The 15,327-nt window shown below is 45.0% G+C and overlaps 1 protein-coding gene across 2 annotated transcripts in view; it reads left to right on the top strand.

The window, feature by feature from the left end:
- The first annotated feature begins 353 nt into the window (after nucleotides 1-353).
- The window catches only part of NT5DC3 (5'-nucleotidase domain containing 3), a 67,083-nt gene continuing 52,109 nt past the window's right edge, over nucleotides 354-15,327 (top strand). For both annotated transcript variants that reach the window (XM_053226670.1, XM_027070975.2), the window contains exon 1: nucleotides 354-642. In XM_053226670.1, the coding sequence (XP_053082645.1) occupies nucleotides 444-642 (199 nt within the window). In that variant the 5' untranslated portion in view covers nucleotides 354-443. The remainder of the gene's footprint in view (nucleotides 643-15,327) is intronic.

Genomic DNA, 15,327 nt, shown 5'->3' with positions numbered 1-15,327 from the left:
ACGGCCTCAGTTGGCGAGCGGGAGGAGGAAACAGGTAGGATCTTGGAGCGACCACAGCAGCCTGGGCGCCAGGGCCAGGCCGCCCACGCCCCGCCCACGCCCCACCTCGCCCCGCCCCTTGCCGGCAGGACCAGGCCCCGCCCAAGGCCCCACCCCTTCCCCGTCCCTTCCCCACCCCCTGTCAGACTGGCCCAGACCCCGCCCCCGCCCCGCCCCGCCTCCTGCCCGACAGGGCCAGACCACGCCTCAGACACGCCCCTTCCCCGCCCCCTGCTGGAGAGGACCAGCCCCCCCGCCCCCGCCCAGGCCCCGCCCCCGCGGCGGCCACAGGGGCGGGCCGCGCCGCCGCCACGTGCTCCGACGCAGGGAGCCGCCCGCCGGCAGGCTGAGCGCGGGTAGAGCTCCGGTATCTGGGCGCCGCTAGCAGCAGGGCAGCGGGAAGCATGGCCACGGCGGCGGCGGCTGTGGCCCGTCGGGCCGGGGCGAGGGCGGCGGCGGCTCTGCTGAGCGCCTGCGGGACCGCGGCCCGCGGGTGGCGGCGCGCGGGCCCCGCACGGCCCTTGTGCACAGCTCCTGGAACGGCCCCGGACATGAAAGGCTACCTGTGGGAGCGCTACCGGGAGGCAAAGAGGAGCACGGAAGGTGAGTGCGGCGGTTCCCGCAGAACCTCCAGTGCCTAGGGGCCCGTCTCAGGCGGTCAGCGGGTGAGCGGGCACCCTCGCACCCGCGCGGGTCCCGCTGCTGACCTCCAGGGCCCTCCAGTCGTGACCCTCGGTCTCCCCCAGTCCCAACTGCGGCGACATCTCCCCCGCAGTGCGATTCCGGGAAACGCGGAAAAATGCACCTCCAGAAACTTTACAATTTTCCTTTCTCCTGTCGGGAAAGCAGTTTTATAAATTCTGGCGATTCGTAGCCAGAAATCTACATCGGAAGCGCTTTGGGCTCCACGGACATCGCTTAGGAGGCAGTCACCCCCAGGCACTGTTAGGTATTGTTAATAACGGAGAGTAATAATAGTAGCAGCCGGAGTCCGGCAGGCGGCGAGTGCCTCTGGAGCTGAGCTGCTGGGCTGCTGTCGGTGGCCAGAAGCGATTTTCCTTTTTTTTTTTTTTTTTTTTTTTTTGCCGTGTTTGAAATGGGAGGGGTCCAAGTTGAGAGTGTTCTGGGTTATCTACCAACCTTAGTGAGGAGGGGATTCCAGGGAGTGACTCCTTTGTTGGCAGGTGAACATAAAATCAGCTTGGTGAGGGAAATGGGCAGAGGCGGTGGGAGGCCCGAGGAAATCCTAGTGCCAGGTACATAGATAGTCCTCCTGAATCCTTCCCATACCTCGGAGGGACGATGCCACATCCCCATCCTGTAGATGGGAAAAGTCAGACTCAAGTTTAAGGAACCTGGCCAAGGTCACACCTTGACCTGGGGTCTGTCTCAGCCCCTGACCCTCTGTCCGGTTTCCTGTGCTCCGCTACTTTTCTGTAGCAGCTGACCATTTGGGGCCTGGTATTAAAGGCCAGTGTTAAGCCATTGGTGCTGCTACTTTCAAGGAAGATTTAGAATTGAAATGTTTGTACTGACTGATGGTGGCAGTGCGGTGGGGTGGGGTAGCGTGGATAAGGAAAGTATTTGGTAGGAGAGAACTTTTGGTAGGATCCCATTTTCAGTCTTTTGGCCAGAAGTCAGTTTAATGAGAGAAAGCAAGGGGCTGATTTTCACCAACTGGGATAATTTTCTGAGAGAGCTCAAAGTGGCTGGCAACGCAGAATTCTGTAAAAAAGGGCTTCTTAGTTTTCCTTTGCTCAGAGTTAAATTTTGCACTGCACTTGGAAGTGGCTGTGTGGTATGGTGAAAAGGGTGCCTTTCCAGATCCTGGACGTTGCAGATCTTAGATGAAACAAATGTAGATCATCTAGCTCTGCTTTGGGACTTGCAAGACTGTTTAAAATAGAAATTATTATATATTTACACGCTGTTGTAATAATTGATGCCGGAGGTCTGGCATACCCTTTACCCAAGTTTCTCCCAGTGGTAACATTTTGCAAAAGAATAGTATCTCAAGCAGTGTGTCGATGCTGATACATTGTACAGATCTTAATCAGAGCCCTCTACTTTGACTTCACTTGTGTTTGTGTATTTAGTTCTATACGGTGTTATCATATGCAGGTTCAAGAATCCAGTGCTGCGGTTAATACTCTTAAGATACGGAACATCATTAGCGACATCTCTCACATTGTCTTTATAGCCATGTCCACTTCCCGCCAATGCTTTCTCCAGTCCCTGGGGCATTATCTGTTCTCCATTTCAAAAATTTTGCCATTTCAAAGATGTTATAAGAAGGAATCAAACAGTATGTGACTTTCTGGAATTGGCTTTTTTAACTGAGCGTAACTGAGCGTGCAAGTGGTTGTGTGTGTTGTGTCAATGTGTGTTCTCTTTTTATTGCTGAGTAGCGTCCCATGGAGTGGATGAACCACAGCTGAACCATTTTTTAACCGTGGTGCACCGCTGAACTGTACTGCACTCACTGAAAGATATCTGGGTTGCTCCCAGTTTTTGACAATTAAGAATCTGCGGTAAACATTTGCGTATATAGGTTTTTGTGTGAACATGTGTTCATTTGTCTAAATGCCATTGCTTGGCTGAATGGTAATTGCATGTTTAATTTTATAAGAAACTACAGGCCGAATTGTTGCCATTCTTCATGAAGCCTCAGTTTCATCATCTGTAAAATGGGGATGTCAGCAGTACCACATCCTAGGGTTTGGTGAGGAATGATTGTGTCCATCCATGGAAGGTGTTTAGAACAGTGCCTGCTGAGTGAGACAGCTAGAGTGTTGGGTGATAAAGATCAGCATGAGGCCAGAGTTTGGGTTTTGGGGTGTGATAATCAGAGTGAAATTGTGGAGTATGAGAGTTCAGAGGAGATTTTTGAGACTTAAATACCTCTGTGGTCTTAGGTGCAAGTTGCTTGTTATCTTTCCTCTCTGATCTTAGTCTCCTCACCAGTGATCTGGGGATAATGTGGGGATTTTTAGCGTGGGCTTGGCACGCAGCAGCTGTATAGTAGTTAGTAGCTAGTATTATTCATTAGTAAGTAACTTCCAGTTTTAGACACACACTTAGCGAGGGGTGGAGATGAGTTCGTTAGCTTGAGTCTAGGTACCCTTCAGCTTAGGGCAGTGCCAAACTAGCTGCGTGGCCTTGAACAAGCCCCCTGATCGCTCTAGCTTGGATGTGTCTCTGTAGAAGGAGGCCGCTGGACTAAACAACGTGTAAGCCTTTTCAAGTGTTATAGGTCTGGGAATCATGTATCGGTGTGCCCCATCCCTCCTTCATGCCCCCGGCACATACCTAGGAGGTCCCTGTCTCACCCCTGAGAACACAGGGACTAACGTTTGACATTTCTTTTCTCCCCCTGTCCGGGGCTGCACCGTTCCTACCCCCATTAGCTGAGGTCTGTAAGAATATACATGTCCAGCTTGATTCACTCACCAAGAATTTATTAGGTACCCAGCAGTGGGCTTAACAGCTGTTGATTCACAGATGGGCAAGTCTCAGGGGGAGGGGCCACCGTGGGTGAGTCCCTGCCAACGCCCAGCGTGGGACTGCTGTCACGTGGAGGGGGAGACTGGTAAACAGATAAGCGACAGTCAGCTTGGGGGACATAAACAAGGGACCCCAGGGGCTTTGACACCAGAGCAGATGAACTGCTCAGGGATCCAGGGGCTGCAGAAACCCTTGCTGGGGGTGACACTTGAACTGTGTCTGTAGAAATGAGAGGTCAGAAAAAATACGGCTGTTCAGACAAAAACATGTGGTTTTATTTTTTTCAATTTATGAAAGGACAAAATAAATTTTTTTTTTCTCCCTTTCTGATGATTGCTTTCTGGTCATGGGATCTCTTGGCTGATGCAAACAAGCCCTTTGCAGGCTCTCCCAGAATGAAGTCTGCTCAGGGAAGAGCTGATTTTCATTACATGTTTTATTTACCCTTTCTCTCCTGCCCTTCTTTTTCCCCCTCCATTTTTGTTTTTAAGAAGTTTTTTAGTAAACTTCAGTTTTTAGATCAGTTTTCGACTTACAGAAAAATCATGTGGTTTCTATAAACCCAACCTCATGTGACTATGGCACATTTGTCACAATTGGTGAACCAACGTCGATGCATTGTCAGTATGTATCAGTATTAACTCAAGTCCATATTTAATTCAGATTTCCCTAGTTTTTAACCCAATGTCCTTTTCTGCCCCAGGATCCCACCCGGAACAGCACACTGCATTTAGTTTCATGTCTCCCTGGGCTCCTCTTGGTGGTGACAGTTTCTCTGAGTTTTCCTCAAGGTTTTGATTACCTTGACAGCTTTGAGGAGAAGTGGTCACGTACTTTGTAGAATGTCCCTCATTTGGGCTGTCTTTTTTTTTTTTTTTTTTTAAACTTGAGATTTTGGAAGTAGAGTATTTATGCATCCTGTCAAACTCAGCTCAAAGGAAAGGTTCTTCATATTTTTAGGAAAAGAAATACTGGTTTATAACCTCCAGCAAAAATTCCCTGCAGAGCCGTGGGTCTCCACCGGCATCGGGCCGGGTGGGGGGCATTTGGCAAGTCTGGAGACCTGTTGGCTCGTCGCACCTGGGGGTGAGGCGCTGCCCCTGGCCTCCAGCATGAGGAGGTCAGGGATGCCCCTAGACAATCTGTAATGCACAGGACAGCATCCTCACAGCAAGGAATAATCCAGCCCCAGGTGTGGGTAAGGCCAAGCTCAAGAAACCGTGTCCTAGAATGGTGAATTCTAAGAAATCATCATGCGATTGTAATTAAAGGGACGGCTGTGTTTGTGTTGTGGTCTGTGATTTCCTGTTATGCCCCCCCCACCATGCGCACCTTCCTGGAACTCATCCCTGACCTGTGTCAGGTGAGGCTGCAGGTTGGGACAGAAGAGAAGCAAGGGATTCGCATGCCCAGCGCACCCCCCCCACTCCCCCCCCCGCCCCCCCCCCCCCCCCCCCCCCGCCCCTTCAGGCATCTTCTCAGAGCCGGTCTATGTAGAGCGTTTGGCTGCTTAGCTGGGGCTGTGAAGTGTATTAACTTGTGGAAAGAAGTGTGGGGATTAGTCCAAAGTGTTAGAAGCTTTTACAGGGTGTTGAAGGATTTTATTCAGAGTTCTCAGTTCAGAGCATTTCGTTCTCATTCAAAAATTAGGCATTTCGTAAGCACTGTGTGTGTAGGACAGTCGTATAAGCTTAGTGTATATAGAATAAACATAAAGTGCAAACCCTTCCCTCAAGGAACTGCAGTGGGTTAAGGAAACAGCTTCATAATAATGAGGTAATTTTAAGACGGGACTAGTGTTTCTCAGACTGTGTTCCACCATCTTCTGAGAGATGTGGTTACGGAAATGTTGAAAATACATGTCAAAAAAGCTTTGTTACAGGTAGGCTTATCAGAGTCTTTAAAATGCATGAGTCTTCAAGGAGGAGGGTGTTGGTGTAGCACTCCCCAAATACTTTTGACTGTGGAACCCTGCTTTTGAGGTAATAGCTCAAAATAGAGGCTCTAGAGAGTATACTTGGGAGGTTCAAACAATATGTTTAACAAGAATGTATAATAATGATACCCAAAGATGCTTAATTGTACAACCTGATGCCTTTTCTATGTAACAGGCATAGAATAACAGAGTCAGGGTCCCCCTGAGGATCTGGAGAAAGCTGTGTATTCTGTCTGTAGAAAAACAGGCAGATTTGCACAGTTATTCACAGTGCAAGCACACACACGGTTTCGTCTATAGTTTCAGGAGGTTTCTGGAGCATCTAAGCCCTCTCTGGTGAACCCAGCACTACTTGAACCCTCTGTTAGCCTGTAAGAGTGTGAAGGATTGTCATGAGCAGGTGCTTATGGAGTAGGACTCAGCAGGGGACTGAGATCCCGGAGTCTGACTGGGCTCTTGAAGACATGTGGAGGCAGACAAGTCTTCTGTATTTTAGAGTTGTTCTTTTTGGATTTTGGCTTCCAGCGATCTGGTAGACTAGATGGGTAGTTTAAAAATCTTGTTGTATAGAATACTCACATGCTGGAAAAATTACAAGGAACATTCTTTTGCACGTATAGCTGAGCTCTGGGGAACTAAAGTGTAGTGGCAGGGCCTAAAAAAGGAGGCTGGTGAGCAGCCCTGAAGGCGTTACTGTCTTGGGAGCACCTGTTGGGTTTTATTGGCTATGCTTGGTGGGAGGGAACACACACACACACACACACACACACCCTCTCTCTCTCTCTCTCTCTCTCTCTCTCTCTGTCTCTCTCTCTCTCTGTCTCTCTCTTTTTCTGTTTCTCTGCCTGTCTCTCTGTGTCTGTCTCTGTCTGTCTGTCTCTCCCTCTCTCAATCTCATAAATCCAGGACCCACAGAGACCTGCCCTCCATGCAGGAAGACAACAGGGAAACTTGGATATCTTGGTCTCTGCTCTACGTTTTTCCCTGTGTGTGTCGGGAGGTTGTGGAAATCTCCCTGTAACCCTGGAATCAGGCTGGTCCTCACGTGGGTTTGGGTTTGAATCTAGTCTGTTTGCGTGGTCTGTTAATCAAACTGAGAAGTTAACTAAAAGTGGTCCCAAGGTGATAATGTCCTGGGATTCCTGATAGATGCAAATGGAAACTCTCCCTGGATGGCTAGACCTTAAACTGAGTCCCAAATGGAAAGCAAAGGTATTGGTAGACATGTGAGTAAATCTAAGTAAGTATTGACAATATAAATAAGTTGAAAAGAGAGTAGGAGAGAAGAGGTAAATAAACAGAGAAAAAGCAAGAAATATCATAAATTGTGGTAGTGGGAATAATTCCAGATATATCAGTAATCATGATCAACTCAGACTAAAAGATTGTCAGATCAGATAAAAGAAACAAATTCTAGCCGGATGCTGTTATAAGAGATTCACCAACAAAGAAAGGTTGAAATTAACAGAATGAGAAAAGAGATTTGGGGCAAATGCTATAACCAAAGAAACCCAAAAGGTGTTCATATCAGACAAATGCTATAGTGACACTGAAAGAAAATAATGTTTACTATGGGAAGAGTTGCAAACTATAGTTCATGGGCCAGATCTTGCTTGCTATTTTCGTATATTAAATTGTATTGGAACACAGTTATACCCATTCATTTCCATACTTTTGGGGGCTCGTTTTGTGCTAGGGCATTAGAGTTGAGTAGTTGCAACAGAATGTATGGTCCATGGTTGCAGCCCAAAACACTTACAGAAAATGTATATTGTCTCCTGAATAAGACTTGTGTCTATATGCCAACATGGATGACTCTTGTAAAAACAACACCGAGTGTGTGTGTGTGTGTGTGTGTGTGTGTATGAAAAAAAACAAACAAGTTGCAGATGTATACTAATTTTTTAAAAAAAATTTTAATGTTTATTTATTTTTGAGAGAGACAGAGTGCGAGCAGGGGAGGGGCAGAGAGAGGGAGGGAGACACAGAATCTGAAGCAGGCTCCAGGCTCCGAGCTGTCAGCACAGAGCCCAACACGGGGCTTGAACTCACGGACCTTGAGGTCATGACCTGAGCCAAAGTTGGACGCTTAACTAACTGAGCCACCCAGGCGCCCCTACATGTATACTAATTTTTAAAGGTTTGAAAACACATAAAAGATACTATAGATCACCTATAGTGATATGCATGCATGTGCTAAAAGTCAAAAATGCAGAAGAATGATGGACACCAAAGTCAGGGTAGTGGTTACTCTCTTTGGTGGGAGGACAATGCAGGTGAAGATTTAAGGGGTTTATTTCCTAAACTGGATGATGGGGATGTAGTAATTTTTTACCTTTCCGTGTATCTTAAAAATGGTCAGATGTACTTTTTAAATGTCTCATTTTATTTTGGTGTAAGATATTGATGATCCTGTGGCCATGGGAAGAAGTAGCAAAAAGATTTCAGGGGGAAACATGCCATGTAATAATTTCCACATTTTTCAGGTAGCAAAGAAATTCCTAAATTAGAAGAGAAGCAGAGAGACCCTCCGAGGTCTTAGAATCTATCCAGCCCTTTGCTGGAAGAAGGATTCCGTTTTTCCATAGCACTTATTAGTGGCCATCTGGCATCTGCTTGAGTTTGCCATATGAGCACAAGCCTGCCAATTTTATTTTGGAGGGTTTGAGTCACACAGAGTCATTCTAATTCCTCTCCCATATGATAGCTGTTTAAATATGAAGATGGTGATCATGCATCATCGCTGCCCCTCCCCTTGACTTCATTACTTTGGAAGCTCTTTGCATACCCCGTTGGAAGTGAACCATTTGGTACTGACCACAGGGAGCCGCATGTTGTCCGACTGGTTCAGAGCGAGGGGCGCAGCCAGCCCTGCCCCAGGGTCATGCTGCTTCTGTTGGGACACCTAGAATCCAAGGCAGGCTTAATTCCTGTGAGGTTTCCTGTCAACGAGGTCCTGACTTTGATAAGCTCTATTTTAGATGAAGGAAAAAAAGAGAATAAAAAGCCTTTTCCCGTACAATTGTTAAAAAAGCGTTTAGCAGGCTCCCTGCGTTGGGCTTTGTGCTGACAGCTTAGAGCCTGGAGCCTGCTTCGGATTCTGTGTCTCCCTCTTTCTGCCCCTCCCTCCCTCCCTCTCTCTCTCTCTCTCTCTCTCTCTCTCTCTCTCTCTCTCTCTCTGTCTCAAAGATAAATACACATTAAAAAAAGAATGAAAAAAAAAAGCATTTAGCAGATTGAAGATCACTACCTCCCCCTAGAAGTTTTTATGTGCCTCTCATGCATTATTAGCGGGTGCCTAGGAGAAAAAAAGGTGGTATTTTCTTTTTTCTTTTATTTTTGAAGTTACATACTTCATGTTTTAATCACGATGGTGCAGTGAGAAAGAGAGGTTAGCCAATTGATCAGTCTTGGTAAGACACTTTTGTACTTTAGTGGGTTGGTCCTTGACTGTGAGACACTCCTCTTTTTCAGTTTACTAGGGTTTGGGGGAACTGTCTTATATTAAGTGAATTTATGAGATAATGATATATAAACCAGAATAAAATTTTAATTTGTATTTAGAGACATAACTCTCCAAGATGTAACTCTTGTGATTACTTTGGGCCCACCTGGAATGTTTCTGTTCTCTTTTGAGCAGGAAAACCTGCTTGAGAAACATGATTACTCTCAGTGTCAGAATGTTGTTTGAGTATCCATTTTATTTAACAAGTATTTTTTGAGTATCGTCTATGTGTGGCTTACTTTATAGTAGCGAACAAGGCAGGCATCGCTAGGGTAGCAGTTTTCAAATGTTTTGCTCATAGGACTTACACACTTAAAATTATCGAAGGTCCCCAAATTTTTCTGTTTATATAGATTACACTGATAGTGGCTATATTAGAAATTAAAAATGAGAGATTAAAAAAATAGGTATTTATTTATCACTTCATTTGAAATAACAACAAATCTGTTACCTGCTAACATAAATGACACACTTTTTCGATGAAAAATGACTACTTTCCAAAATAAAAGAACTTTAGAAGAATGTCATAGTTTCACATTCTTGCAGATTTCTGCAGTGTCTGGATTAGTAGGCGATGGCTGGGGTCTCTGATCGGATTCTGCATTCTGTCCATTGAATTGTCAGACATTGTGTGGCCTCTGGAAAGCTCCACTGTAAATTGGTGAGAAAATAAGAGTGAAAAAGGCAAAAATTCTTATTGCTCCTTTGACAAATCACTGCAAATTTAGTGACTTAAAACTACACAAATCAGTTACAGTTCTGGAGATCACAAGTCTGAAATGGGTCTCGCCGGGCTAAATTCAGGGTGTTGGCACATGCATGTGCTAAAAGTAAAAAATGCAGGAGAATGATAAACACCAACATCGGAGTGGTGGTTACCTCTTTGGCGGGAGGAGAATGCAGGTGAAGATTTAAGGGGTTTATTTCCTAAACTGGATGGTGGGATGTAGAATCTCTTTAGCTTTCCAGTGTCTTAAAAATCAGTGTTGGCAGTTCTCTGTTCCTTTTAGAGGCTCTAATGTTTTCTTGCCTTTCCCAGTTTCTAGAAGCTTCCTGCATTCTTTGGTTTAGGGCCCCTTTCATTTTCAAAGCCTGCAATGGTCAGTGGAGCCCTTTTCACATTCCATCACTGTGACGCTGAATCTTCTGTCCTTTCTACACTTAACCCTTGGGATTAGGGCCCACCTAGATAAACTAGCCTAGTCTCTCTCTTAAAGTCAGCTGATCAGCAGCCCAATGTAATCTACAACCTTAGCCACAAATTCTAGGGATTAGGATGTGGATGTCCTAATCGACAGTATTCTGTCTGGCACGTTTAAGCATTATTATAAAAATAGTTTTGATCTCAGAGATCCCATGAAAGAGTCAGGGGACCTGGCTTCTGGGATTATGCTGTTTAGGAAAAATATGAGTTGAATGCATGCGTAAAGGAGATGGGAACTGACATTTATGAAGTGCCTGCTATGTGCCAAATAGTCTGCCAGGCAATTGACCGACATTTTATTGTTTGCTAAGTGTATGACCTTGGACCTTCCTAATTTAGCCTTTCTCATCTGCAAACTGGGTGTCACAGTGTTTACCCTAGGGAGTTCTTGTGAGCATTAATCAAATAATCAATGGGAAGTGCCCAGTGGATGGTATAGAAGGCATTGATAATTATTGCCTTTCTACTTCCTCCATACATTAATTAAAAATTCTTGATAGCTTGCCTAGTATTTGATCTTTTGGTATGGCTACATTTTCTTTTTCTAAGAAGTTTCCCTCAGGAAACAAAACAAATACTTTTCTTTTGAGCAGTTAAGTTGTTTTGTTTTTTTTTATTTTTTTTTTATTTGAGAGAAAGGACGTGCGCGCGCACACAAGTTGGGGAGGGGAAGAGGAAGAGAGAGAGAGAGAGAGAAAGAGAGGATGAATCCCAGGCAGGTTCCATGCTCAGTGCAGATGCAGGGTTTGATCCCATGACGCTGGGATCATGACCTGAGCCAAAATCAAGAGCTAGATGTTCAACCAACTGAGCCACCCAGGCACCCCTGTTCTTTTTTTTTTTTTTTTAAGTTGGCTCCACACTGGGGGTGAGGCTTGAACTCACAACCCTGAGACAGAGTTACACACTCTACCAACTGTGCATTTTATCAAATGACTTAAGATTAGGTTGTCATTAAACCATTATGACATGTAATTTTGTTTCAAATGTAGTCCCTGTGGTTTTATTTTTAGAACGTTGGGAAGCATGATAGATTGTCAGAACAGTCAAAATGGCAGATATTATTTACTGAGTAATAAAGATGTTATTTTAACTTCTGGTAGGAGTTGTGCAAATGTCATATGCATTATTAATTATTCAGATGAGTAGTTGTAATTGTCATGGATTGCTCTTCCCTGGATGAAATATCTAAACTAATGGAAAAATGAGAGGTGCTTTTTAGAGTTGTAGATGCAGCACAAATGACTTTTGAATTGCCATCTCGTCTGAGAGGGGAACCAGGCTAAGTTCCCCTTCGCCTCGCGTGTCGGCTCGCGGGTTCTCGGCCTCCCCCACTGCCTGTGATGCTGTCGCTACAGAGCTCGTGCGTCATCGCTTACTCACTTAGGGTCCCCGCACTGTTCCCTGTGTGGTGGCTGGCACATAGTAGGTGTACAGTAGTGCTTACTGAAAACGTGCCTGAGGGTTGAGTAAGTGGGAAAACCAGTGTACCAAGACACTACATACTGTGCGACCTTCTTTGTATAAAACTCTAGAAGATGCAAATGAATCTGATCAAAAATAGAACAGGGATGCCTCAGTGGCTCAGTGGTCAGCTCAGGTCCTGATGTCGCTGTTCGTGAGATTGAATCCCGCATCAGGCTCCGTGCTGTCACCGCAGAGCCTGCTTGGGATTCCCTCTCTCTCTCTCTCTCTCTCTCTGTCTCTCTCTGTCTCTCTCTGTCTCTGTCTCTCTCTCTCTCTGCCCTTCCCCTGTGTGTTTCTCTCTCTTTCTCTCTCAAAAATAAAACAAACCTTAAAAAGACAATAGAACAGTAGTTGCGTGGGGATGGTCTCAAGGATAAAGGGAGAATTCAAGGGGTGAGGGGAAATGTTTGGGGATGCTAGATATGCTTCTTATCTTTATTGGGATGATGGCTTCATACGTGTATACATATGCCAGACCTTGTCAAGCTGTGATTTCTTATACATCATTTGTACCTCAATAGAACTATAAAGTAAAGACAAAGAAATAAGAGAAGGACTCTGGGCTCGCCTGGCTTGAAGCAGGTTCCTACCGCAGGAGCGGGAAGTGTGGCTCGGTGTGAATCCGGTGCTCTAGCCTGGACTGCCAAACACGGCTGGAGGGGTGGCGCGGGATCCCAGAAGAACACAGAATTTGTGTGTTTGGAGGTGGGGAACGGTCATTTCTTATCTAAGGGTTGGGGTGCGCTGGACAGGTAACCCCATAATGTTCACCTTCGTGGTGAAAAGGATACATTGGTTGCTTGGTTTTGTCTCTGCATCTATGGGACTATTGAAGAAGTAAAGGCGATTTACAATTGAATGGCCATTGGAGAAACTGGGGATACCGGAGAAAGTAGTTTCTGGCTGAAAATAGTTGCATTTGAATCTCTGAGGTCTAATAGCGCTCCTGTGAATCGTCTGTATTTCAAGTCACACTGTTTGCTCTACTCTTAGCTCCCTTACTGTAACTGCTTATTAGCAGAAAGGATAAAAGTCGTCAGAACCACATCAGATCACGTTTGTTGGCATTAAACATAACATTGTAAACATAGGCGTGACATTTGCATTGCGGTCAAGTTGTTCTCTAACACATCGGTTGCATTAGGACCCACTCACGGTTTTCAGACAGGTGTCAGTAGAACCGACTGCCTTTGCCCAAGCCTTACTTGACAGGAGGAAGTCGTAACTGGTGAAGTTTGCCAAGAGAAAGTCATCTCAGGTGATTGTCTTTTCCTTATCATTTCACTTGCCAGTTGCAGATGAAACATTAAAAGCTTTACAGTTTGGGTTCAGAACCTTGAGCTCACTTGGGGTAGAGACAGTGGAAGGGGGATGTGACTCCTGCTTCAACATAGACACAAAAAGTCCCTATACCTTTTTTTCATATATTTTCAATCTATATGTATCCTTAAAAATTTTTTTTAAATATTTAATTTTGAGAGACAGAGTGCAAGTCAGGGAGGGGCAGAGAGAGAGGGAGACACAGAATCTGAAGCAGGCTCCAGGCTTTGGGCTGTCAGCACAGAGCCTGACACGGGGCTCGAACCCACAAACCATGACATCATGATCTGAGCTGAAGTCTGACACTCAACCAACTGAGCCACCCAGGCACCTCTCTATATGTATCCTTTAATTTATTTTTAATTTTTTTTTTAACAGTTTGTTTATTCTTGAGAGAGAAAGACTGTGTGAATGGGGTAGGGCAGAGAGGGAGGGGAGAGAGAATCCCCAGCAGGCTCTGCACTGTCAGGACAGAGCCGATGTGGGGCTCGAACCCACAAACCATGAGATCACGACTTGAGCCAAAACCAAGAGTCAGACACTTAACCAACTGAGCCACCCAGGCACCCCTATATGTATCCTTTTAAAAGAAATTTGGAAATCTTGTTGTTTATAACATGCAAAGTTATTTATTTATTCATTTATTCAATTTAAAGAGTGAGTGGAGGAGAGGGGCAGAGGAAGAGAGAGAGAGAATCCCAAGCAGGCTCCACGCTCAGCACAGAATCCCACACAGGGCTTGATCCCATGACCCTGGGATCGTGACCTGAGCCAAAATCAAGAGTCAGATGCTCAATCGACTGAGCCACGCAGGTGCCCCAACGTGTGAACTTTTTTTTTAAGTTTATTTATTTATTTTTGAGGGGGGGAGGGGCAGAGAGAGAAAGAGAGAGAGAGAGAGAGAGAGGGAACTGCAAGCAGGCTGTGCACTGTCAGCACAGAGCCTGACATGGGGCTTGAACCCATGAACCGTGAGGTGGTGACCTGAGCCGAAACAAAGAGCTCACCTGATTTAGTCACCCAGGCTCCCCACGAACTTTTAAAAGAGAATTTGAAGCCATGTTAAAGAAGTATGAAATAATTAATAAAATATTTTGAATATTTGTGAATATTCATTAAATGTATGAATATGATGAAATACAACCTCAAGTAGAGATTTGGTCAATTTAGAGAAAAACAAATACTTTAAATCTGCTCTTTTGTTGATTTAGGAGCATAGATGTATATTGCAAAGAAATATGACCTTGAGCTGTTACTTTAGTTCCATCTTATTTTCCTTCTTTGTAAGGCAGGGATTATAACTATGTTAAGTGAGGTCTGTGCACCTTCATCTGGGGCCTGGAGAGAAGCAAATGCACGTGATTATTAGCCACGAGGATTCCTTGTTGGCCCATTGAGCCCTGGGAAGGTTCACAGAAAGCTGAGTGGTGGTATATGGGGGAATGTAGACTTTCCCTCTGTTTTTTGTCACCTCTAAGAAAAAAAGTTGCTTCCTTCTCCTTTTGTCCCCCTTACCTTCTTTTTCTTCTTTGGGACTTCAGATCTGAATGTTCTTTTTTTTTTTTTTCTTCTGGGAGAATAGTTTGAAGTGTAGGGCTTATACCGAAACGAAAAATCCTAATTAGTTAAAGAAAAATGGCATCTTTATGTCTTTGGATTGTGGTTTGCATTGTCCAAAAATTGAACTTCAAGAATTTTCAAGTGCATTTCAGCTTTTCTCTTTGATCCTATTCTCATTAACGTGTTTTGGTTCAAGTATTTGAGATGTATGTTTGAGCTTCCAAATGGAGCGTATTTTTCCCCGGGGTATGCTTTATTAATATCACTGTAATGAAATCTTTGTATGTAAGTCTTTATCCACATTTCTGAACATTTCCTTAACATAGATTCCCAGAAGGAGAAATAGTAGGTCAAAGGGTATGAATGTTTTCTAGAAAGCATTTCTAGAAAGCTTTCTAGAAAGTTTGAATTGACTTACACTCCTAAATAGCCAGGAGTGAGGCTGCCCAGTGTCAGCACCAGCACCAGGTCTGCTCTGTCATTAAAGACAAAACAAGAGGGGCACCTGGGTGGTCCAGTCGGTTAAGCGTCCAACTTCGGCTCAGGTCATGATCTCGAGGTTCGTGGGTTCGAGCCCCACATTGGGCTCTGTGCTGACAGCTCAGAGCCTGGAGCCTGCTTTGGATTCTCTGTCTTCTTCTCTCTCTGCCCCTCCCCTGTTCGCACTCTCTCTCTCAAAAATAAATAAACATTCAAAACAAAACCCTCAAAAAACAAGAATGGACCCCCCCCCCCCCACAAAGAGTTCACATACAAAATACCAAAAGCAACAAAAACATTGGTGCAATCTGA

Source organism: Acinonyx jubatus, chromosome B4, assembly GCF_027475565.1.
Source record: "Acinonyx jubatus isolate Ajub_Pintada_27869175 chromosome B4, VMU_Ajub_asm_v1.0, whole genome shotgun sequence".
NCBI classification, from domain to species: Eukaryota; Metazoa; Chordata; class Mammalia; order Carnivora; family Felidae; genus Acinonyx; species Acinonyx jubatus.
Note: the sequence above shows the minus strand (reverse complement) of the source record. Positions and strands in the feature narration are given on the sequence as shown.